We start from the raw sequence: 24,102 nt of genomic DNA on the forward strand, positions 1-24,102 counted from the left end.
ATAAGTTAGAGGCGGTCTTGTATTGTGCGTCTGCTTCCTCTGGCCGGTTCGTTCAGTTGACTACAGAAGGGTATTCTTTTCGCTACCTATTCTTTATTCGTTGGACTATTATCGACTAGATCTACGAGTGAAAGGTGGACTTCATTGTTTCTTTTTCCTGTTCGAAAATACGAGGGCAGTTTGATAAATCAGCGATTCTTAGAATCTTAGAATAATTTGAAACTGAATGAAATAGCAGACACTCTAAAGATATCAACTGAACCTGTACATCATATCATTCACGAATATTTGGGTATGGGAAAATGCTGTGCAAAGCGGGTGCCGCGCGACCGCACTTTTGTCCAAAACAACGACGAGTTGATGATTCGGAGCAGTGTTTGAAGATGAACAAACCCGAGTTTTTGCGTCGATATGTGACAATGGATGAAACATCATTTCATTTCACATCATCCATTCTCCATCATTGCACTCCGAAGTCCAATCGACAGTCATCCAAGTGGATTACACACGATGAACCCGCTCCAAAGCGTGGAAAAACGCAACAGTCAAGATTATTCTGTATTCTTTGACTACCTTGAAGAAGACCATCAGCGACTATTACATAGCGTTATTGGACCATTTGAAAGACGATATCGCCAGAAAGACAGCCGCAAATAAAGGAAAATAAAGTGCTGCTTTACCAAGACAATGCACCCTGTCAAAAAAATCCATGAATTGGGCTTCGAATTGCTTCCTCATCCACGGTATTCTCCAGATCTGGCCCCCAGCGACTATTTCCTTTTCTCAGATCTCAAAAGAATGCTCGCTAGGAAGACATTTTCGTTGAATGAAGAGGTGATCGACGGAACTGAGACCTGTTTTGAAGCAAAGGATAAACCGTACTACAAAAATGGTATCGAAAAGTTGGAGGCTCGGTATAATCAGCATATCACCCTTGAAAGGAATTACGTTGAATAAGAAAAATTAATTTTGACAAAAAATATGTTTTACTGACCTGTTAGATTGGGTAGCAATTCGTATCCCAATTTATGGATTTTTCCATGGTAGTTACGCATATGTTATTCCTCGCCAATTGCGGTCATGTTTGCTTCAAATCAATATCATATCTGTCAAAAAGCTCTGAATAATATTCTCCAGGGATCATTTTACCAAAATAATACTATAATATAATTGATTGTTCCTTAATCTCACCAAAATCCAATATTCTTACCTCATAGGACTTTAAAGAGTTAATAAGTGGGTGGTGGTAAGATACACTAATAATAACTATGCAGAAAGCTAATAAAATAAAAACGAAAGACTTGCTGACGGGTGAGCCAGAAGAAATAAATGTCCAAATTGAAGATGTAATAATAGAAAAGGATATGAATCACAGAATTGAAACTTTTTACTTTGTTATAAATAATAAATCATTGCGAAAAAAGAACTGCCGAGCAAAACGTGTACAAAGCAACATAACATACATACCAAACCTAACATTCGGTTGCGAGACGTGGGTGTTGTCAAGATGGGATAAAAGCAATATACAAGTCAAAAATTGAACTCAATAATCACTAAACTGAACCTTCGAAAAAAGTGCCTCAGTCGAGCTCAAATAAAAATATTGAAGATATAGAATGAATCGCCAAAACCTCTTTTTCTTACCTCAGAAGACTTGAGACAGCATAAAACCTTTTCTACGTTCATTACCAAGGATCAAGGGGTTTGTTATTGCAACGACATCAAAGGATTGTTTGCAGCAAATTAGATGCTCTGTGTTCTCAGTGAAAGGCATTTATTTATTAACCGGTCAACAAACAATTTAAAGCAGTTTTATTACATAACAGAAAAAATAAATTCGAAAAAAATCCAATGTGTTCCAGTCGCTCGTTTTGTATATCTTAAAGAAAACTATGAAACTGTGAAAATTTTACCACAAGATTGAAATATAAAGTAACAATTCATTGTAGATTTTAAGTTTTTAATGGGACTACAGGGTATACCAAATATTCGTGTTATCTCTGGTTGTGGCATAATAGAACTATAGCAGGACGATTCAGTAGTAACTAAATTTTGTGTTTGGGAACAAAACGTTAAAAGTGAACCTATTGCTGAACCTAACAAATATACTATTGCTATCTTTACAGGTTAAGTTATGACTTATAAAACAATTTGTAAAAGTGCTAGATGAAATATTAACTTTTGTTGTCAGTTTTCAGAAGTCCGCAAATGAAAAAAAAAACTGGATTTCTAGGGAATAGAATGCTGGAATATAATATGGATAGCAGTAGAATGCATAATTACAGTCTATATTATTTTTAACGATTAAACATTTTAAAGACAAGGACAATCAGTTAAATATATTTTAGAACCCCATATGTGGACTCCTTCGGCATTTCAAACTCGTATGCCAACCATCAATTTGAACCAGTGGTAATCAGGTGCCATCTTCTTGCAACATGTGGCCGAGTGTGCATGCGGGATGGCTTTGCAGCAATATATCATTTAATTTATCCAGTTGACGTCGGTAGACATATACAGCAACAGTTTTATCCGGTTTTAGCAGCTTGTAACACAATATATCTTGCTGAACCCACCATATGCATATTAAAACTTTATGGTCATGAATAGTCTACTTGGCTGTTAATGTGGATGTATCTCCTTGAGCTAGCCCATGACTTTTTATGATCGGAATAGTAGCAGCACATTTACATTACCAGTTATAATATGCCACAGAAAACTGGTTTGTTATCTTTTTTTTGCCATCTATAAAACCATGATATTGAAACAATTTCAAATACCATTTCTAGTCAATTCGTGTGGTAGTCATTTTCCTTTTTTGAATGTTTGCCATAACATGTAAGCATCTGAAAATAATGAATTATTCTATGTTCTCTAGACCGTTTTTTGTTATTGACATCAAACCGACAATTGGGATACGAGAGAGCAACAGTCTTCAATCAAACAACAAAAATAATGAGTATCGAAAATGAAATTTTGAGCGCTGCATCATTAGCTTATGTAGACACTGAATGGCGAGAAAATCATTGAATCTCTGAATTGAACAGTTTGTTTACATTGATACTTCGCGTTTTCATTAATAGATATCTTACACCTAATAAAAAAATAACATGAAATCATCCTCTAAATGTAAAATTCCGAAAACATATAGACACATAGATAATGCACATAGCCTAAATATCGAAAAGGGAATTGTTTTTTATATCTTCATCGTTAGTCCCAAGTAATTATCGTTTAACATTTCATCGCATAACGTTTAAATTGAATCGAAAATACTTTAAAGTATATGTGATACATTTTTCTGTTGCAGGACATCGATCTGCAGGGATTTTGCGAGTTCCTGGACGCTTACCTGGAGATGGAAACGCCGAGAGAGTTGTGCAAACACTTGTTCTTGTCGTTCGTGAGGAAAAGCGTCAAGGTCGAAGGTAAAGCATTCAAGGAGATGGCCGTTCTGAGTTCTACCACAGCTTGTGCTCCAATAACATCACACATTAAAGGTTACTAACAACGCTTTTATAACAGCCTTATGTGCATGTCTCTAGTTTTAAGTATAGCTGTTTTTTATATTTCGAGGTTCAAGATCAAAAGGAATTGTTTGTTATTAATGTTTTATCAAATTAATTTTTCGAGTATTAACATAATAACTAATTATTGAAGAAAAACAACTCATCTCGGCTCACCAATTGTTTTTATTACTCTTAGTAATTCTACAATCTGTCCAGAGGGCAATAAGTATTTGTTATGTTTATATTATATATACATGGAATGTAGAAAATCACTTCATTAAGGGATCTCTTGTCTAAATCTTATTCTAAAGTCAATATATGTCCAGTAATCAGATCGGATGGTATTAAACGATTTAGTCTACTAAATCGTTTAAGTCTTAAGTCACACTAATCGTGTGAAGTCTACGCACCTCACTGTCACTTCGCTTATTTTGCTGATTTGCAAATGCATTGGGATGCTTGAAGTACTTGACACAATACATTGAATTACACTCATTATTGGCCTAGAGCAATATCTCGTTGTATCACTTAATTTGACACAGAGTACGGAGCATCGACAATGGCACCCAACACTTTATTTTGGAACCGTTTTATGATGGATATATTAGACTTGCCAGTGGTTCCCCATAGTTGGATTCCATATGACCAAATAGGCTTGAGTATAGATTTATGCAATAATATCTTGTTATCTAATGATAACTTGGATTTGCGCCCAATAAGCCAATACATTTGGTAGAGTTTAAGTCCAAGTTGTTTCCGTTTGGCGAGTATGTGCTTCTTCCTAGTTAGGCGTCGATCTAGGTGCATACCAAGATATTTAGCCTATGTAGGTATGATATATGATATATGTCTATGGTCTTCTGCCTATGATATTTAGAGGAAGTTCTACGGAGCGTAAAAGTTATATGATTGGATATTGTTTTGTTGGCTTTTATACGTCATCTTTTCAGCCACATTTGTATTTGATTTAGGTGTGTCTGTAGGATAATTGATGGTATAGCTTAAAGTTTGGCACGAAGGTCTTGAATACAAGTTAATATACATATTACCTGGCCAGATCACATTTAGAATCATCGGTTCAGGATAAAATATGGAGATGATTATTCAAATTTGAAACCCTTCTATGCACCACAAGGTAATCGTACTTTTTACCACTGATATCCGTAAATGTGAAAGAGTAACAATAACCACATTTGTTGATAGTACTACTCACTATAATTAACAATATTGAGACAATTCTAAATAGATTACAACAGCTGTCAATATCATTACTGATTGGACTAAGAAATGACGAATAAAATTAAAAGCTATAAACTCTATACGTGTATATTTCACATACAGGAAATAAAATACCGAATAATTATACGAACGCAACAAAATAGAGCAGGTTGAAAATTATCCCACTACACAATTGTTATTATACAAACAAATTTTAAAGCCAACCTAGGGATCAATCATGGGGTTACAAGAAGAAATCAAATACCAATATGATCCAAACTTGTCAAAACAAAGTTCTTCACCGCCAATATTACATCATTATGGTAGGGAATGGTCCGTCTTTAAAATGAAAATATTAGTATCAGCTTTTCACAATTTTCAAGGTATTCATCTTCAAACTACAGCCATGGTTCATGCCGGTGAAGAAACTCAACAACTGTGGTTCTTCATTATGTTTCACCGCTAAAAGTCGGCTTAATTTCATCGAGACACTCTTGTTACGTTAATCAATTAATGTAAAAACTATATTCTCGACCTTTGTATTACATTATGACAATTGTATGTACCATGGATTTTTAAATCTTTATACTAAAAGTGAAACGTATCTTATTATATTCAGGTTCAACGCCGAACGTCAACACGCTCACTGATTTCGCATGTATAGAAAAGCCGAAATCATTTGTGGAAAGGATTCAGGGTCTTGGAGAAACCCTGCTCGGACATCATCGATCTGATAGTGATTGTTCCACCAGAGGCAAATCAGGTAAGTAAGCTATTCCTCAATCTAGTATATTCCTCTATTCTCCAATAATAAATAATAGTAAATAGAAAAAGTAGTTTCATTTTTTTTGTATCAAAGGCTTTAAAGTCTAATATTTCTAGCAATAATAATATACAAGCATATTTAGCACATACTATGGAACATTCATTATGTTTAAACTGTTAAGGTTATTTTACGAAATGAAGAGAGATGCTCATCAAAAATATTATGGTATTTATGGCGATGAGTACTTAATTGAACGCCAGTATCAGAATTAGCTTATATCAAAAAAAGGCATTGCCACTGTCACAGACAGAGACTAAATAATTTAGCCACTTTACAAATAATTTCTAGGCTGATTGCTCATAATGGTAATCCAAAGGAAAAAGCGAATTAAAATCTGTTTTATTTCAGACTATTATTAGCTCACTCTGGCTCTCCAAACTCGATGAAAAAGGTAGAGTGCACACCTTAAGATATGTGAAGTATCGCCCCTGACGAACAATTTGGGTTTTGTGCTTGACATTCTTCAGTTCATAAGACTCAGGTCGAAAAACAACAATCTCCAACACGTAAACAAGGTCTGGCATCTACATCTGAATCCAAGGAAGGCACAGACGACCATGTTTCATTGCCATATTCCGTCCATACTAACTTGAGATGGAAGAAGTTCCGATTCAGAAGCTTCAAAAAGGCACATATTTAAATCTTCAATCCGCTTAATCTGTTCAAAAACAAAAAAAATACATCAGGCCATTTGTATATGCCATATTATCTACCGTTTCCCATTTTGTGCAGAAGTACGCTGTTAATTCCATTAACTGCAACTCTGTACGTACTTTGAAGCATGCTGTAACACCCTGCAATGTATAATAAGGGCACCGATTCACATTTAACAGCAACAAAGTCACACAATCTCCTGATCAGAAGCTTACTCTTAGTCCCACGGCGAGATAGGATTTTTTATCCTAACCCATTTCGCCATTCCTAAACTTAAATTTAATTTTGGATTCTTGATAAAATGTCTTCCCATCCAACGCCACATCAGCTAAAATATTTCGGATTAGCTAACCAACCTGGAAAAAGCAAAAAAAAAGTTAGAATTAACTTGCTCCCGGAGCCAAAGAAAGTTCTAGCTCTTCTGTAGAATTTGAATGGAATTATTCATAGAGTCGCTCAAGAGTCGCTAGAATATGGCCAAACCTTTAAATCGACTCTCTACAGTCCACAAAAACGACCAAATTTGGAAAGCCATTGTCTTTTCCATAATATTTAGCAACTTTTTATTTATTTATTATTTTAAAAGCCCATCAGCCTCTTGGGCTATTTAGGATCGAGTTACAATGTATTTTTAAATAAAGTATACATAAATGGCATTCAAAAATAATATACTATACAAATTACAATAGAGAAGAATTACAAAAGGTGTATCAATCCAGCGGCCGTTAAATAGTTTGAAAGCATATCCAAATGCTTGGGCTGGACCAAACTGCTGTCTCAGTACCTCAAACTTTTCACACTTCAGAAAGATGTTCTTGACGCTGTTGTGTTTAGCATCCGTCACATTGTGGAGGATCTCTTCCTTTTAACAGATGCTCATGCGTTGGTCTGCTATGCCCTATTCGCCCGAGCAAGGATGCTCAATTGAAACCTGTTGACATTGTTAATATTAGGAGATTGGTGAAAAAAACCCCTTGATTTCCCACAACTTGTTATTTTCCATAAGGAGATCCCAATTTAGTTGATCCAATTTTTTATATAGAGTTTTTATATGTGTTTCAGCGTCTTCTTTACTAAATAGAACGCTCAGTTTGATTGACTCTTCCTTTCTGCTTGCCAGATAGTCGGCTCTTTCGTTACCGGGAATTCCCCTATGAGAGGGAACCATAGATAATTTATTCATACTCCCCTCCTCTCCAGTGTTGTGTGTAGCTCTCTGATAGCTATAACTGGGAGTCTGGAGGGTGGACTGTTTTTGCTAAAATCAGACTGTCTGAAGAACTCATTGAGTCTGATACCACAAGTATTGATGTGCCCACCGACAGTCCATCCAGGGCAGATAGGGATATAGGCCAAAAGCTCCGCGGAAAAAATGCTAGTATTTGTAGGAAGCCAAAAGTGCTCTTCCAGCAGTCTTGAAGTGTATGCGCCACCAACGAAATCTCCCCGTTTAGAACCATCATCGAAAAAATCATCGATTGGTGTTCCAAATGTTTACAAATAAATTCGATTTGAAATAATTTACAAAATAGACGAAACTACTTCTCCCAAACCCATTATTTTAACATGAACGATGAAAGAGTTTTATTTTATTATATCTTGTATTTATAATACTTAAAGTTATCTGTATATTAGGTACCGTACATCCGATGTTAACGATAACGCACACGTCGTACTCTTGTCACGAAGTGGTAGGAAAGAAAAGCACCGACTCCAGTCCATCCCATAGTCAGATCTCGAGGAATTCTTCAAAAAAATCCAACAACTCGCTACTAGTTAACAATGGAAAATTAGAAGGTAACGATTGATTTTTTTTAATATTATTTATTAATTGCGCTGTCATTGATTTATTAACACAAATGGTTATATATTTAAAACATTTTGTTTTATCTGTCGATGCTATTTAATTTGTAACAGCTCTGGTCAAATATTGTTTAATAAATTATTTATTGAGAGAACTTTCCAGAGAGTTTTTTTACTATAGTTTATAGGTAGTATAAATAACTTGAGTAATATTGCAACTCGCTGTTGTAACTCTGTTCTAAATAAAAAATCACTATTTCAATGGCTATTAAGCACGAAAATATTGCTGCAGAAGAAAATATTCGATCTTCTAACAAAAAACAGACCTAGAGAACACACATATACTATCCATCAGAACTACAGATATGTTAAGATCAAAAAAAAAACACAAAATATAAACTCACCAAGAAACCCAAATATTGATATATGAAAATGAGGACACTTGTAATGGTGAAAAAAAAACAGCGAGCAATGATCTTTACTAAGAACGTAAGAAAACGTTAAAAGTTGTTTACCTGCTGATGTGATATCAATAGGTAAACAATTTTCAGTGTCGTCTCATATAGTAGTGGTAAATCTTTGATAGTTTTACTCGTCAGATTTGTCAACTTGCGACTTTTGGTTATTTTTGAAAAATAATATATTAAATTACTTTGAACATATTTAATACAAAAAAAAATGAAAACTTAGAGGGGTTAGATAAAATAATATGAACACTATGCAATATAGTACATCTTGTTGCATGCTGGCAACACTGCTTCCGTGTAAATAATGCGGAGAGTACATATTGCTCAGTTTACTTCCCAAGTCTTGTAGCAAGACAGACGAACATTAAAAAGGATTTTAGTCAGACAACATAAAACTACTTTGACATTAGTGACAATAGGACTCAACGCTCACTTGAGTAATAGTGTTTTGCATAGACGGGCAGCGATTGCGAGTCCCTGTATAATGAAAACCCAACGCCAAACGGTTGAGACTCTTAATTTGGTTTTAAAAGTGTCGGAATATCATCCCTGACCAACACAATAGCCAAACCTTAAAATAATTGAATCTTTATGAAAAATTTTAGGGTTTTAAAGCCTCTGTGAGGAGTAGATTTCCATCTCCAACATTATTGAAGCAATTGGCTGATATTTTGGAAGAATAGCAGTACATTCTGCTATAAACTATTCAGACACTCTGTGAACCTTATTGTTAAATAAATATTGTGTATAGTGTATTCAAAAATTTTTTGTAAATACGTCATCAAGATGTTTAATGTATTGCCTGCCGCAATTTGTAAATTGGTTTCAGAATCAGACAATATTTTCCTTCTCATTTTATGCTAGTTAAAAAGAGACACAATGCTGTCTGATTAGTTCGAACGCGTAAACGAATGAACCTGTCAAAGTCGTCCAGTTGTCAGACGTATGCAAAATTCTTGAAAGCAATAGTGATAGGTTATAACTATAACCTATAAACTATTGTGTCTGTATAATTAACTGTAATTTTAAGATGTACTATAATGTTAAAATAAATTATATTTGATAAAACTTTTGTTCAATTTTTTTATTTAGGTTAGAATTTTGTTGTATGTCAAAGCCAAACTAAGCTAAAACTGAGAGTTGATGTGACAACATTGCAACGTTTTGACGTAACAAATTTAGAAGACGTATGTACAAAATAACTTTAAGTAGATTATATATATCACGTGTTCATATTATTTTATCCATCTCCTGTATATGTGTATTTTTATAAATGATCCCTTGTCTGTTTTTTATAACTATATTATGTTACTGTAAAAAACTAAACCAAGTGATTTCCACAAGGCTCTTTTGAAAACAACGTTACGCCATTAAGATAGTTTTAAGTAAGCATTTTTTGTTTATTATTTTAAATCTATATTTACATCATTCTGATGAAAGATCACTATCACTACCCATATCTAATTTAAAATTAATTTTCTTATATGTCTACTCAAATCCTAAATATCGTTTCAGAGGTAAGACACATTGTGGAGAACTCGATAGATGTCAACTGTCTGAAAGTGTCCTTGAAAGATATCGTCTGTTATCTGTCCCTTCTCGAAGCAGGCAGACCAGAAGACAAGTTAGAATGTGAGTATCAAATAGCAGCCATGCTTTAACGTCAATTTTATTTTAAAATCAACAAGTTCCTGATAACAATATATCTTAGCAATTCCAAGAATCTTCAATATCTGTTAAAAAATTTTATATATTTTCTTTTTTTTATGTAAAATATTTTATTAAAGTTTTGATTATATTTATACTATACTTACCATCAGTGAGCAAGCACCAATTGGATCTATATTTAACCTATCCTTTGAATATTATGGTCATATTCATTTTTTGACAGTTAACAAAAAATTATACCTAATTTTATTTATATGTTAGTTATATTGTTTTTCAAAGATACTAATTATTAATTTGTAATTATTGTAAATTTAAAATTGTTATACTAACTATAACTATAATTCATATACGTAAGTATGTTTCTAATCTTTATCCAAAAGCAACCACCAAATTTAGAGTTTATTTTCCAGCAGTATGCCAAATAGATACGAACCAGCTTGCACTAATGACCTTTAATGTTTGCTGGAATTAACTGCCTCGGGTTATACTGCACGCTCTAGTTTACTGCAATAATATTCTCTACGGATATCACGTTTCGATGACGTACGGGTGTATTTTTATTGTTTATTGTACCAGCTGATTCCAATTTATTTATTAAACGATAAATAATCGAAATAGGCGACTTTTGCGATGTCGAAATCACCCGAGGCATTGAATGAATAAACCTTTACATTTGGCAGATTCACCATTATACTTTTAACTAAGTTTGATTTCACATTTAGACTTCAAATATCCTGAATAAAGCCTGCTGGTGGCTTGCTTGATGATATCTGGTGTTATATTACAAAGGAGAATGTCCAATGCTACAACATAGATGTGTTCTTCTCCAATAACCATCAACATATTACACCCTTCACACTATAACCCGTCGAGTAAAACAACCAAGGCACATCAAATATGACGGCGAATAAAATTCGATTTGTATTGATATTAGTGGACCATTTTGCCAAATGTCTGCAAAATTCTTCAGAATATTAGAAACAATAATTAGAAGTTATAAACCTTCAAATATACGAAAAGTTAAATTTAATACGGTAATATTGCGACGTGCTGACCTCATAAATTTTGATGACGTGCATTGGTTGTTTTATTGGACGGGTTAAATTTAACTTTTTATTTGCCCCAAAAAAGAAAAATTAATATTCGTACCCCCACAAGGGGGTTAAGGTAAAAGTTCTCGGTTTGAAAATGGAAGACTGCTATTTGAGTCAAAAACATTTTTATGTTTTTACATTATCTCCTTTCAACGTCAACAAAGTCTAACGATTATCTAACATCAGTATTCCCGGAAGTCCTGAAGACGGTGAAAATATTCATCTATAGCCCTCCCAACTTAATTTCATATCCATAATTCATTCCCCATCTGTGTAATTTGTCCCTAATAATTTCTTCCGATATCGCCACAGGCTCAGCTATCTAACTCACTGCTTGTCATACAACACGATGATTTATCTACGTTTAAAATCAGCTGGCCACTTTTTAATGAAATAGAAGGAGCGAAGTCCCCATAAACTTCGAACAACTTGAATGAATTTCCTTAGAAGTTAACCCATCCAAATAGAGATTTTTATGACGGCATAATAGTTTCAAATTTATCACTTTTAACGAAAGAGCCAAAAAATCGTGCAAATAAATGAACAAGTTCGAACTTTTCATAGAAACTTATATACTGTGCATTCAAGTAGGAAACATAACTTTTGCTAATTACAACATTCACATTACCAACGTAAAATCATTGAAAACTAATATTGTAGTTGGTTTGGTTTGGTTTCTCCTACGCCTAGAGGAGAATAGAGCCAGCACTCATGAGCCAGTTCAAGGAAGGTTTTGTTCCCTATATCCCACCCCCTACTCATCCGACTTTGTCCCCTAATTTAATAATAATTTTTTGATTTTTTCCAATGAAAAGAGACGTGATATAAAAGCATCTTGCCAATGTTGCTGAAATAAAGCGGGATATATTATCTAGCATAACGAAAATTTAAAATATAGTATATCTAATAAAACAGCTGTACAACGTTTGCTAGTTTGTAAACTCTATCTATTATCACTTATATTTTGAAGAATTTTGTAGATATTTGACAACAATGTGAACATTACCAACACAAATCGAATTTTACGGTTATGTTCTGACGCCTCCGACAGCGTTTATCTCTTTTTAAATAAAGTGAGAACAAAAAACTCGCTCCAAGTTTTAAATGAATTTTACAGTTTTACTGCATTTGGCAGTATATTCATCATCATATATGACATGAATTGATTGTTTTATTGGAAGGAGTATATCTTCGGTGGTGCAATTAAAAATTTAATTAGAAGAGTATGAAAACAATGAATGTAAAAAATCAATTTCTTTTAGGTATCCACTCGTATATAACGATTTATGTCCTGAATAATTCACTGATATCTACATATTGTTTACAGTTATGTTCCGATTATACGATGGTGATGGTAACGGTTACCTGGACAAGAACGAAGTGGACTGTATAGTAAATCAAATGATGTCTGTCGCCGAGTACCTCGGCTGGGACGTTTCGGAACTAAAACCGGTACCTCCTTCAACACTATTACCAGAAAAAAATAGTATTAATGCATCAAATAATTTTCAGATTCTCCAAGACATGATGGTGGAAATAGACTTCAACAAGGACGGTCTGGTTTCTCTGGAAGAATGGAAACGAGGCGGACTGACCACCATACCGTTATTGGTCCTTTTGGGGCTCGATTCCAACGTTAAGGAGGATGGGAAACATCTGTGGCGACTGAAACATTTCAGCAGGCCCGCCTACTGCAACCTATGCCTTAACATGCTAGTGGGATTAGGAAAAAAGGGTCTGTGTTGTGTGTGTAAGTAGTGCACTTTTCTTATATATGGCAAAGTTCCGTTTGTTCAGTTTATTGGAATCTGTAGAATTGAAACCCGTCGATCATATCCATTTTGGGCAGTAAACAAAAAGAAATAAGTCAACTTGTTTATAATCATGTTTTTGTATTTCAAAGATAGTAGTTACGATATAAAATGCTTTTTACAATACCTTTTTCATAATCAATTACCCAAAATGGTGATATATTTAATAGAAGAGTTACAATTAACAATATCAATAACGCCAACTAAGGATATAGGATAATTATATTTAAAAACTATTTTTTCTTTTAAAATATTATGGTATCACTGCTGAATTTTTTAATATATGCACCTCACTACACAACATCTGGTGGTTTGATACATTTGAGTCTGTGTCTTGTTCTGGTGGTATCCAATAGTTGTAATATTTCAATATTCGGGTGAGAATGGAGTCTTTCCTCATGCCCCCTTACAATTCTCTTGATTTCTTGATTGGCTGTAGGTATCTGAAGGTCTCGATGTAGATAATCAGTCCTATAGTATTTGGGCGCACCCCCAATACCTCTCGGGACTTTGTTCTGAAAAATTTGTATTTTATTTATGTTACTCTTTGCAGAACATCCCCATAATTGAACTCAATTTATTATGTACTGATAAATGTGATTTTCTTCCAATTAGCCAGTACATTTCAATTCATTTTCTCAATTCCAGTTTTTTTATTTTCTTCGTTATATTTTCCTTCCAACGAAGTTTTGCATCGAGATTCATTCCGAGATATTTAGCGTTGTTGCTATATTGAATGAAAATATTGATAATGAATTTGAAATTTCCAATGTATTAATGCTTCTTTGCTTTTGCTTCCGTTCGAATTGACTTTATAGGCTATGACAAGCACTTTAACTTTATCATCTCATTATTAATCACCTAACCAATTAATTCTAAACCAATACACTATTGGTGATACTACCAGACGGCAAGATTATCTCTCTTACATAACGTATATTTAACAGAGATATGAACTGAACTGAAACAAACGGCATATTGTTTGAATGCTGAAGAATTGCAAAAAAGCATCGATTATTGGAAAACAATATCGCTTTTTGCACAGTATAGCTATGTTACCAGAAAGATAAGAAGAAGTTGCGGAAAGTAATATTTTGGTTTGGTATCTATAATATTGTAGCAATTTTTCTCAATAAAAATGGTCAGAATGTATGCCGGCACCGAATATATAAAATAACTTTTTAACTTCTTCTTTTTTTCCAGTTTGCAAGTACACAGTTCATGAACGATGTGTTGGTCGAGCGCCAGCCAGCTGTATAGCCACTTACGTGAAAAGTAAAAAGTCGTCTCAAACTTTACTGCATCATTGGGTAGAAGGAAACTGTAATGGAAAATGCGGCCGATGTAGGAAACCGGTCAAAGCGGGAGTCACTGGCTTGCATTGTCGTTGGTGTCAAACAACTGTAAGTATTGATTGTTTAACATCAGTGACATTCAGTAAATGTTTGAAGTTTTTTAAAATACTTGTATAATCTATATTGGGAAAAGAATAACAGTTTATTTTTTACCTTTTAGCTACACAACAAGTGTGTTTCCCAGGTTAAAGCGGAGTGTGGACTAGGGGAGCATGCTGTTCACATTTTACCACCTACTGCCATCTGTCCCATCGTTTTGGACCGACAGAGGTCACTACAAAAACGAGGGTCACGCTATGGTGGCGACAATGTGAGTGTGGTAAGTATCAATACATCCTAATACTACAACCTTAACATAACTTTTGTTGGGAGTACATAAGGCTTACTCTTCATTAAAGGACATCACAGATTCATTTATAAGTTCAAGGACTTAATATGAATAATGTTGCCCTTTTACCAACACATATTTCTTATTTTTCTGATGGTAACATTTTAATTAATAGAGATGAAAAACTAAGTTTCTGTTGGAGATTGTTTGAATATCTTGAATATCATGAAAATAAGGTTTCTGCTCTTCCATTTATGTGATATGTTGCATCTATCAAACTAACCGAAAGGAACCGTATCTGCTGAATAGTTCTTGAGAACCTTCAAAATTATTTCTACATACAAGAAGAATGACCTTCATTTTTTGTATAAAAACAAGTCACACAATAATAAATCAGCAAATACGATAAGTGGTTATTGATTAAATTGCGATATTTGATGAAATCATCGTTTGTTTATTTCAAAATCGACAAAATATTGTAGTCGATTCCAATTCAATTCCAACACATATTTTGGTTGATCTTGGTATTGATTATATCTTCAATTTTGTCAGATTTTTATTGACTAACATCTTCAATGATCTTTTCATTATTATAAAGATTTATCTTTATTGCGTTGAGTCGCCATATACTTGACTATTTTCCAATATTGAACTTAATTTTTTAAGTCAACCTGCATATGACGAATTTACTTGTCTACATACTATCATATATATTATATATGTTTCATTTTCATATTTAATATTTTTCTGAAATTGCTTTTTTGATTTCTACAATTCTATTTCCCGTCCATTCAGATAGGAAATACAAGAAGTGAAAGATTATCTTTTTATTACAAAATATTTTATTTTTAGAGCTCATTGACTAGCAACCAAACCAAGCAGCCAGCAATGTCGTTTCAAATTACTCCTGCGGCAAATACCGTACCCCTCTTGGTGTTCATCAATCCCAAATCCGGAGGCAGACAGGGTTATAAAGTACTCAGGAAGTTCCAGTACATCTTAAATCCTCGCCAAGTTCACATACTAGGTAAGAATTATTTTAAATCAGTTTTGACAGTCATTTTGGACAATTTTTGGCGAATTTCATCGTTGCAGGCTCAGGAAGTGGACCTTTACAGGGACTGAGCATGTTCAAAGACGTGCCCAATTTCAAAGTGGTCTGTTGTGGTGGTGATGGTACAGTTGGCTGGGTATTGGAATCGATGGGTGAGTAATTATTTTTATGGCACTATATTAAATATAATTATTATAAATTGTATATTACATAGTATTGTTCAATACATCAGACATGTCAACAAAGAAATATAGTCATCTTCCAATTTACACTTATGGTTTTTGTCTAAAACCATAAGTGTTTTTATTAGCTATTTATGTTTTATCACAATAGTAACCTTATTTTATTTACATTTTTGTAATTTAGGACTCATTCACATTAAAATCATTACTTCTAAATATACCAAAACAGCCTTTGCATTTTACCAGAGAGCTGTACTTACTCATCAAAACGTTATAGTCTGCAAGCTATCGATATTTTCCATTGTCACATTTTTGGAACCTTAATTTATCTTATATTTTATAATATTAATGAACCTTGATAAAACAAAATGAACTCCTACAGCATCATTGGCGCAACAACGATTGACAGCAGTATATCAATGATTTTAATGTGATGATAAAGATGTCATTGTTGGAAATATTACATTATGAAACTTTTGCTGTTATTTAATAACATTTTAATAAACTATAGTCACTTCTCCCGTAGAACAGTACTCTTACTATATATATAATAGGTCAATTGAAAAGTCCCCGGCCTACCATAGTAAAACACATTTTTTTGGCAAAATTAGTTTTTTTTTATTCAACATAATTCCATTCAAGGGTGATACACTATAGCGACCCTCCAACTTTTCAATACCGTTTTTGTAGTACGATTTGTCCTTTGCTTCAAAATGGGCCTCAGTTTCCGCGATCACCTCTTCATTCGACGAAAATTTCTTCCCAGCGAGCATTCTTTTGAGTTCTGAGAACAGGAAATAGTCGCTGGGGGCCAGATCTGGAGAATACTGTAGATGAGGAAGCAATTCGAATCCCAATTCATGTATTTTGCCATCGTTTTCACTGACTTGTGACACGGTGAATTGTCTTGGTGAAGCAGCACTTTATCTTTCTTCAACGCTATGTAATAGTCGCTGTTGATGGCTTTTTCAGGATAGTCAATGAAAATTATACTATGTGCATCCCAAAATACAGACGCCATAACCTTGCCAGCCGACTGTTGCGTTTTCCCACGCTTTGGAGCGGGTTCATCGTGTGCAATCCACTCGACTGACTGTCGATTGGACTTCGGAATGAAATGATAGAGCCATGTTTCATCCATTGTCACATATCGACGCAAAAACTCGGGTTTATTACGCTTGATCATTTCCAAACACTGCTCCGAATCATCAACTCGTCGTTGTTTTTGGTAAAAAGTGAGCTCGCGCAGCACCCACTTTACACAGAGCTTTCTCATACCCAAATATTCGTGAATGATATGGTGTACACGTTCAGTTGGTATCTTTAGAGTGTCTGCTATTTCATTCATTTCAATTTACGGTCATTCAAAATCATTTTGTGGATTTTTTAAATGTTTTCGTCGGTAACAACAATCTCTTTTGGGCGCCTACTGCATTCACCATCTTCGGTGCTCATTTCACCACGTCTAAACTTAGCATACCAATGCTTGATGGTTGATTTTCTTGGGACAGTATCCGGAAACTCGACATCAAGCCAAGTTTTTGCTTCAATTGTATTTTTTCCCTTCAAAAAACATTATTTTATCAACACGCGAAATTCCTTTTTACCAATTTTTTTCACAATAACAAAAGTTGCTTCACTCAAAATGCTATAACTCACAAACTAATAATCCGATAGCTGTCAAATTTATACACGCATCTTTTCAGGGTTAGGGCTAACTAAAAAACATATGAATTTAATTCTAGTAGCGCCATCTATGTGTCAGGCCGAGGCCATTTCAATTGCCCTATTATATACATCTTTTTTAATATCTCCAATATTTAGGGTATCAGGTGCTTGCATGTATTTTGATCAGCGATATCTATTAGTATAAGTGTTTGTGTATACAGACGCTAATAATGGAACGTTTAAAATCGCATTTTCGACATTACTTTTGTTGTTTAATTTGAAGAAGTCATCTCTCGAAGCTCATCAAAAATGATCCGTCACATCCTAATTATCGGTTTCTACTTCAACTTTTTAAATGAATGATAAACAGCCTGGAAGTCTAAAAAAATCGAAAACAATGAATTGCTGTACTTATTTTGACGGAAACCCAGCTTAAATTCTTAAACGCAGCTTAGCAGTTGATGAGAGACGTACATATAATGGGAAAAATCATAATGGAGGAAAAATAACTACTACAGCAACTTCATGTGCAAAAGGCCACTCACATTCAAGAGAGCTATATACAAGGACATCGAAGCGGAATATTCATAGCCATAATATCTTGCTGATGTAATAGATTGCAAGTTGCTAAAAACGAGTTAACCTGTAAATGTAATGTTTACCAACGTCTATTAAACTAATTTAATGACGTATTGTAGCAAAAAAGGCCAGCAATAGCAAGTAATTTCGAACGCACGTTGCCAAAATTGTGAAAAACACACTGCTGCAGGCGAATAGGAAGTTCTGCCACATCTAGCATAATTACCAGACATAACGCCTTCTGATTACAACTTATTCAGACCAATGTAGCATAACTTGGATAGCACACGGTTTCGATATGCTGAAGAAATGCGAAAATTGATTGATTATTGGATCTCCGCCAATGATGTTGCATTATTTCGACACAGTATCGCCATGTTGCTAGAAATATTGATAAAATTGTAGCAAAATACTTTTACTATTACATATTGTACCGTTTTTTCGGGAAATCCCTTTATAAAGTGAAAACATGATCAAAGCACATACTAAACATCTAATAATTAAGTTGTAACAACATAAAATAAAGGATGACGTGCAACTAATTATTTGTTGATTTCAGACAAGGTCGATTTGGAATGTCAACCTGGTGTAGCCGTTATCCCTCTTGGAACCGGAAACGACCTGGCCCGTTGTCTTCGATGGGGCGGCGGCTACGAAGGCGAGTCCATCCACAAGATCCTGCACAAAATTGCCCGAGCTTCCACTGTGATGATGGATAGGTACAAATTGCACAACGCGACATAAACGTATTAATAAAAGGGGTTTTGTTTGTTCCATTCGAATCGGTAATGACAGGTGGTCGATAGAACTCTTTGATTCCGCTCAGCCGGATCCCAGTGTGAAGATTGCCGATACAAGGATACCGTACAACGTCATCAACAACTATTTCTCCATCGGAGTAGTAAGTATATAATAAAAAACACAAATAATAACCGGTCTATAATGACTTAAAACTAGATATGTATATAGAAAGAATTATTGGTTCTCTGCCTGTTGTTTTGAGACTTACTCTGCTTTTTGTCTAACTCTATATTATTGCATTAGCTCAAACTTGTTTTCTTCACTCTCCTGATTACTTATAAAACAAATAATATAACAATGATAATCAATTTTAAATATAAATAAGTATTTGGCAAAAGAATGCTTCATTTTTTGAGGCTATCCAAAAATCAAACTCTTTTTAGTATTTTCATATAATGTGAGCTATCATTCAGATAGACCAAAGATAATTGGAATCAGAAGAAGGAATATCGAGTTACTATTGCAGGTGGAGTAAAATTTTCCCTATATTTTAAAATTGCCAATGTTGTCAACAATATTTTATCTATGTATAAATCACGTGGTAGCGTTATGATAACATTGTCTTTGGACTTATTTTCGTGTATCAGTTTCAAAATAACACCATAAGATCAAGAAACAAATCTCTCAAACAATATTTTGCCTTATAATTATAGTCATTAGATGGTTTTCATATCTATTATTCTTCTATAAAGAAATCATTCATTTCCCATCCTCATTTTCTACTTACTTCACTTTAAACACAAAGAATCATTCCTAATGTATGTCAATGTGTTGTTTCTCCATTTTTATAACAGTCTGTGAAGTTATTAAATTATTCCATGTAATTTGATCAGTAAAATCTATTGATGAAAATATGAAGTATCACTACAAACAATTGTTAAACAACCGAAACTTTTTGATGTTGACCTTTATCTACATAAAACAACAGTTTTTATTTAGTATTATTGAGTTATTCAGTGTATATACACGCAATAGTAAAACGCTTAAAAAATTATTTTCAACATTCATTACTTTTGTTTTATTTGAATAAATCTACTGTCGAAGCTCATCAAACATTTATAGTGTTGTCTGTCATATCTCAATTTTCAATTTTAATTTCAACAATTTGAATGAGGTGATTTTATTGTTAATGACAAAAAACGGTCTAGGAGACTAAAATAATCCGAAGACAATGAATTGAACGGCTTATTGGACGAAAACTCAGCTTAAATTCTTAAAAAGGCTTTGACAATTGATGAATCAACTGTTTCCAGACATTTACATGCGACGGAAAAGATTCAAAAAGAGGAAAAATAACTACCACAAAATAGACAGAAAGTGCCATTTTGAAGTGTCTCAACATAGCAGCTTCATTGCTTGTCAGGCAAAAAAAGAAAAGTTTCCTTTTGAAAGAAAATGTCTACCGACTTCAATTAAGCAAGTTGAACAACGTATTGTTTCAAAAAAAGACCAGCAATAGCCAGTAACAGACCCAAAGCTATCGTCAAGTTCTGTCGCATTCAGCATACTCACAGAGTCGTCTTCTAATTACCACCTTTATCATGGATTGACTAATAAACAGTTTTAAAATTCTGAAAAAATGCAAAAATGGATCGATGAAAACTAGAAAAATGGGAAAAAGTTGTAGTAAATGATTGACAATATTTTCATTAATTTATTACTATATTATTACTATACCAATTTTTCTCAATAAATGAAAAGAATATAATTTTTCTGTTAATTCTGATATTAAGTTGGTTCAAGTTGTCAGATGTGATTTTGATTAGTTTTAAAGTTGTAGATTTTAAAATCAAATTAAACATTTAATTTTTGACGAACACTTTATTTTTCACTAATTAAATGTTGTTAACATATTACAATTTTTTAATATCAGAATAATATTATTATGTCAGTAGTATGACTAAGTTTTAATATATTTTTGACTTATTACTCAAAGGGTTCTGAACGTGCCTATCGTAATCAAGAAGACAACAGTTTAAATTTACCCTAGAATAATTCAAAACCTTCCAAAATATAAAATAAACCAATTCATGTCAACACTCCATTACAGGACGCAGCCATCTGCAACAAATTCCACATCGAACGACTAAAAAATCCGGATCGATTCAACAGCCGAATGAAGAACAAACTCTGGTACGTGGAGTTTGCGACAACGGAAACGCTGTTCGCCTCGTGCAAGAACCTGCACGAGTCCATCGAGATAGAGTGCGACGGCGTGGGCTTGGACTTGGCCAACGGTCTTCCGCTGCAAGGCATCACCTTCCTCAACATACCGTACACTCACGGCGGCTCGAACTTATGGGGAGAGCACCTGTCGGGATCCAGGAGGAGCCGGAGAAGACCGAAGGACAAAGACATCAGCACCAGCAGTTTTAATTCCGTAGATCTGAGTGATGCTGTTCAAGGTATAATATTTAGTGTTATAGAACACACCAGGGGTGAACTTTTACAAATTGTCGAAATTTATTTCTAAAGTCAGTTTTCTAAACTTGTTGCCATTTTTTTTTAAATAGTGGAAGTGCCTCTAACAATTTGTGCAATTAATACGTTGAAGGTTCATCAATTTTACGACAATCAATTCTTACCTCTGGCAAAATATTTGTTATAAAAGTTTTAAAATCCCCCGTTGTTTTAAAACCGAGCTGACATAATCTAACTCTTTGAATTTTCTAGAAACTATTCAAAAAATACTGAAAAAATAAGTGAAAAATAATTAGAATTAGATATTTTCGAATAAAAAACAGAATTAATGATCCTCAAATTGATATCATGCTAATCACATTGCTTTATTTTTCTAGATATCGGCGACGGATTAATCGAGGTCATAGGTCTCGACAATTGTCTCCACATGGGACAAGTGAGAATAGGCATCACAGCCAGCGGACGACGACTGGCACAATGTTCCTCCGTTACAATCAAAACCAAGAAAACCTTCCCGATGCAAATAGATGGAGAACCGTGGATGCAGCCACCCACAACGGTAATTCCCCCCACACTGCACTCACACCGACCCACCATCACACGAACCTATGTTTCAGATTCGAATCACTCACAAGAACCAGGTGCCTATGTTGATGGCGCCCTCGCCCGAAAAGAAAAAAGGATTCTTCCGGTTCTTCCGTCGGTAGATCGGACACAATTTTAGTATGTATCTTTTGCTCTGAGTACCTGCAAATTGATGTATTTTCATTTTCGTTTGTAACGTGCGAGTTCGATCTGAAAGAGTGCAAACGAAACCACAGTATTATTCGTATTTGTTTTTAGTCATTCTTAGTTGTGTTAAATATCGACCGGGGCAAGATATAAGAGGGGTGCTTTACTCACCACTAATCGAATGTTTCTCTCGATGTCGAAATCTTGTTGTTGTTAATATAATAACGTTCTAACGATGGTTGATTGTTAAATAATATTTGGATCGGATTGTGAAGATGTTATAGATGTCTAGATGTTGCTAATATGTATAATGATTGGATGGATTAATAACAATTGATCATTGGTGAGTATAAATTCTGAAATCATAATCATCCTGAAACTAGTTTATTGCCATTTGGGTGATTTTTTAATATCATGGTGATAATACTGCATATTAATTATAGTCGAGCCTTGATGATAATGTAAATAAAATCATCAATAAATTTTTATGGTTAAACTTATTGTTGATATTGGAAATATAATTGTTAAAATAATATTATTTATATAAAATCAAAAGTTTAAAAGTATGGTTTTAAATTTTTTTTAATAAATGATTTTTCTCTTAACTAACCGGATTTTGATTCGGTACTATAATAATACTATTTTAATGATATTGTTGATATAAAGATGACACTATTCATATAGAAATATCATAATTGATTTTTTTATGTTAAAAGGACATTAAAGATGAACAAATTTTACTAGAATCCAAATAATACAATAAACTACAACATTACCAACATAATTACATTTAAATAATATTAATAATACTAGTTTTAAGTGATACATTCAATGATTTTGAACACATAATAAATTATATATTGATGATAACATTATAGTATGTCCAAATAAAATTGTTAAAATATTAAGAAGTAAGAATACAGGTAATAGTGATTTATTAAAACATTAATTCTTTCCTTTTGGTGATTTTTTAATTCATTTAACAATACCTATTGCAACTGTTACTACACACTGACTAAGTATTTCTCTGTATAACAAACTATTTGCAAACTACTTGTTCCTGTAAATCAGTTCCAGAACTTAAATCCAGAAAACATTAAACTCAGATTGGACCTATGTGTATATACATTTTCTGGGTACTTAATACATGAGAGACCAGAACACATTACAGGGTGAACACATATGTTTGTCTGCATAATGCACATATGTTTATCAGTCGGTTTGATGTTTTAATGCAACCCCATATTTACACCCCATAAGTCCAAATAGGCTCCATAATTGACTGATAAATATATCTCTTTGATCTAACCAGTACAGTTCTTTAATGTTTAGTATGATCTGTTCTGCTTTTTGTCTAACGTGTTCTATAACTAGGGAGTAACAAGAGCAATGGAGTTTCCAATCGAAGCAAAAGTGGAAGAATCAAAAGCAATTTTTTATTAGAATAGAGTTTATTTTAATACAAAAAGAAAAAAATATCGTATCATGAATCCCCAAAAATTCTGAAACAAACAACTCAGTTTCATTCAATGTGTCTTGCTTGTATATCTTATTTCCTATGCTCCCAATGACTATAAAGAACAATGGAACAATTAACTGGAACTAGCTACCTCTATATTGTACATGTTTATAATACCTCCTAAAATCATATCACCCATAATGTATAACTCTACTAAATAAGTTGCAATTGCGATAAATTATTTAATAGTGGAAGCTGCATCTTTACATCAACAATATCAATTTAATATCAACAATGCTTTAACGCTTAAAGAATTATTTTAATGAGTTTCTATCAAGACACGTGTTGTTGGTATACATGCAATCCTTTATCAGGTATCCATATTATATCTTGCCCTGTTAATAATCAATTTAATAAATACGTAAAGTCCGTCGATATTTAACACCAACCGTCTGCATTTAATTTTCTTCCCA

At 33.7% G+C, this 24,102-nt stretch overlaps 1 protein-coding gene across 2 annotated transcripts in view; it reads left to right on the forward strand.

The window, feature by feature from the left end:
- Dgk (diacyl glycerol kinase 1) overlaps nucleotides 1-23,646 on the forward strand; it is a 131,615-nt gene extending 107,969 nt beyond the window's left edge. The window contains exons 4-18 of one of the 2 annotated variants that reach the window (XM_076403876.1): nucleotides 3,311-3,428; nucleotides 5,347-5,490; nucleotides 7,843-8,004; nucleotides 9,993-10,109; nucleotides 12,567-12,691; nucleotides 12,752-12,989; nucleotides 14,254-14,453; nucleotides 14,566-14,724; nucleotides 15,586-15,760; nucleotides 15,829-15,939; nucleotides 18,776-18,935; nucleotides 19,012-19,117; nucleotides 21,068-21,422; nucleotides 21,816-21,997; nucleotides 22,056-23,646. In XM_076403876.1, coding sequence (XP_076259991.1) covers nucleotides 3,311-3,428; nucleotides 5,347-5,490; nucleotides 7,843-8,004; nucleotides 9,993-10,109; nucleotides 12,567-12,691; nucleotides 12,752-12,989; nucleotides 14,254-14,453; nucleotides 14,566-14,724; nucleotides 15,586-15,760; nucleotides 15,829-15,939; nucleotides 18,776-18,935; nucleotides 19,012-19,117; nucleotides 21,068-21,422; nucleotides 21,816-21,997; nucleotides 22,056-22,145 — 2,442 coding nt within the window. In that variant the 3' untranslated portion in view covers nucleotides 22,146-23,646. Of the gene's footprint in view, nucleotides 1-3,310; nucleotides 3,501-5,346; nucleotides 5,491-7,842; nucleotides 8,005-9,992; nucleotides 10,110-12,566; nucleotides 12,692-12,751; nucleotides 12,990-14,253; nucleotides 14,454-14,565; nucleotides 14,725-15,585; nucleotides 15,761-15,828; nucleotides 15,940-18,775; nucleotides 18,936-19,011; nucleotides 19,118-21,067; nucleotides 21,423-21,815; nucleotides 21,998-22,055 lie in introns of both variants that reach the window. The other variant, XM_076403875.1, reaches the window with a different exon arrangement.
- The last annotated feature ends 456 nt before the right edge of the window (nucleotides 23,647-24,102 follow it).

Source organism: Rhynchophorus ferrugineus, unplaced genomic scaffold (assembly GCF_030347505.1).
Source record: "Rhynchophorus ferrugineus isolate W39M unplaced genomic scaffold, kcgeb_rfMv2 rfM4, whole genome shotgun sequence".
Taxonomy (NCBI): domain Eukaryota; kingdom Metazoa; phylum Arthropoda; class Insecta; order Coleoptera; family Curculionidae; genus Rhynchophorus; species Rhynchophorus ferrugineus.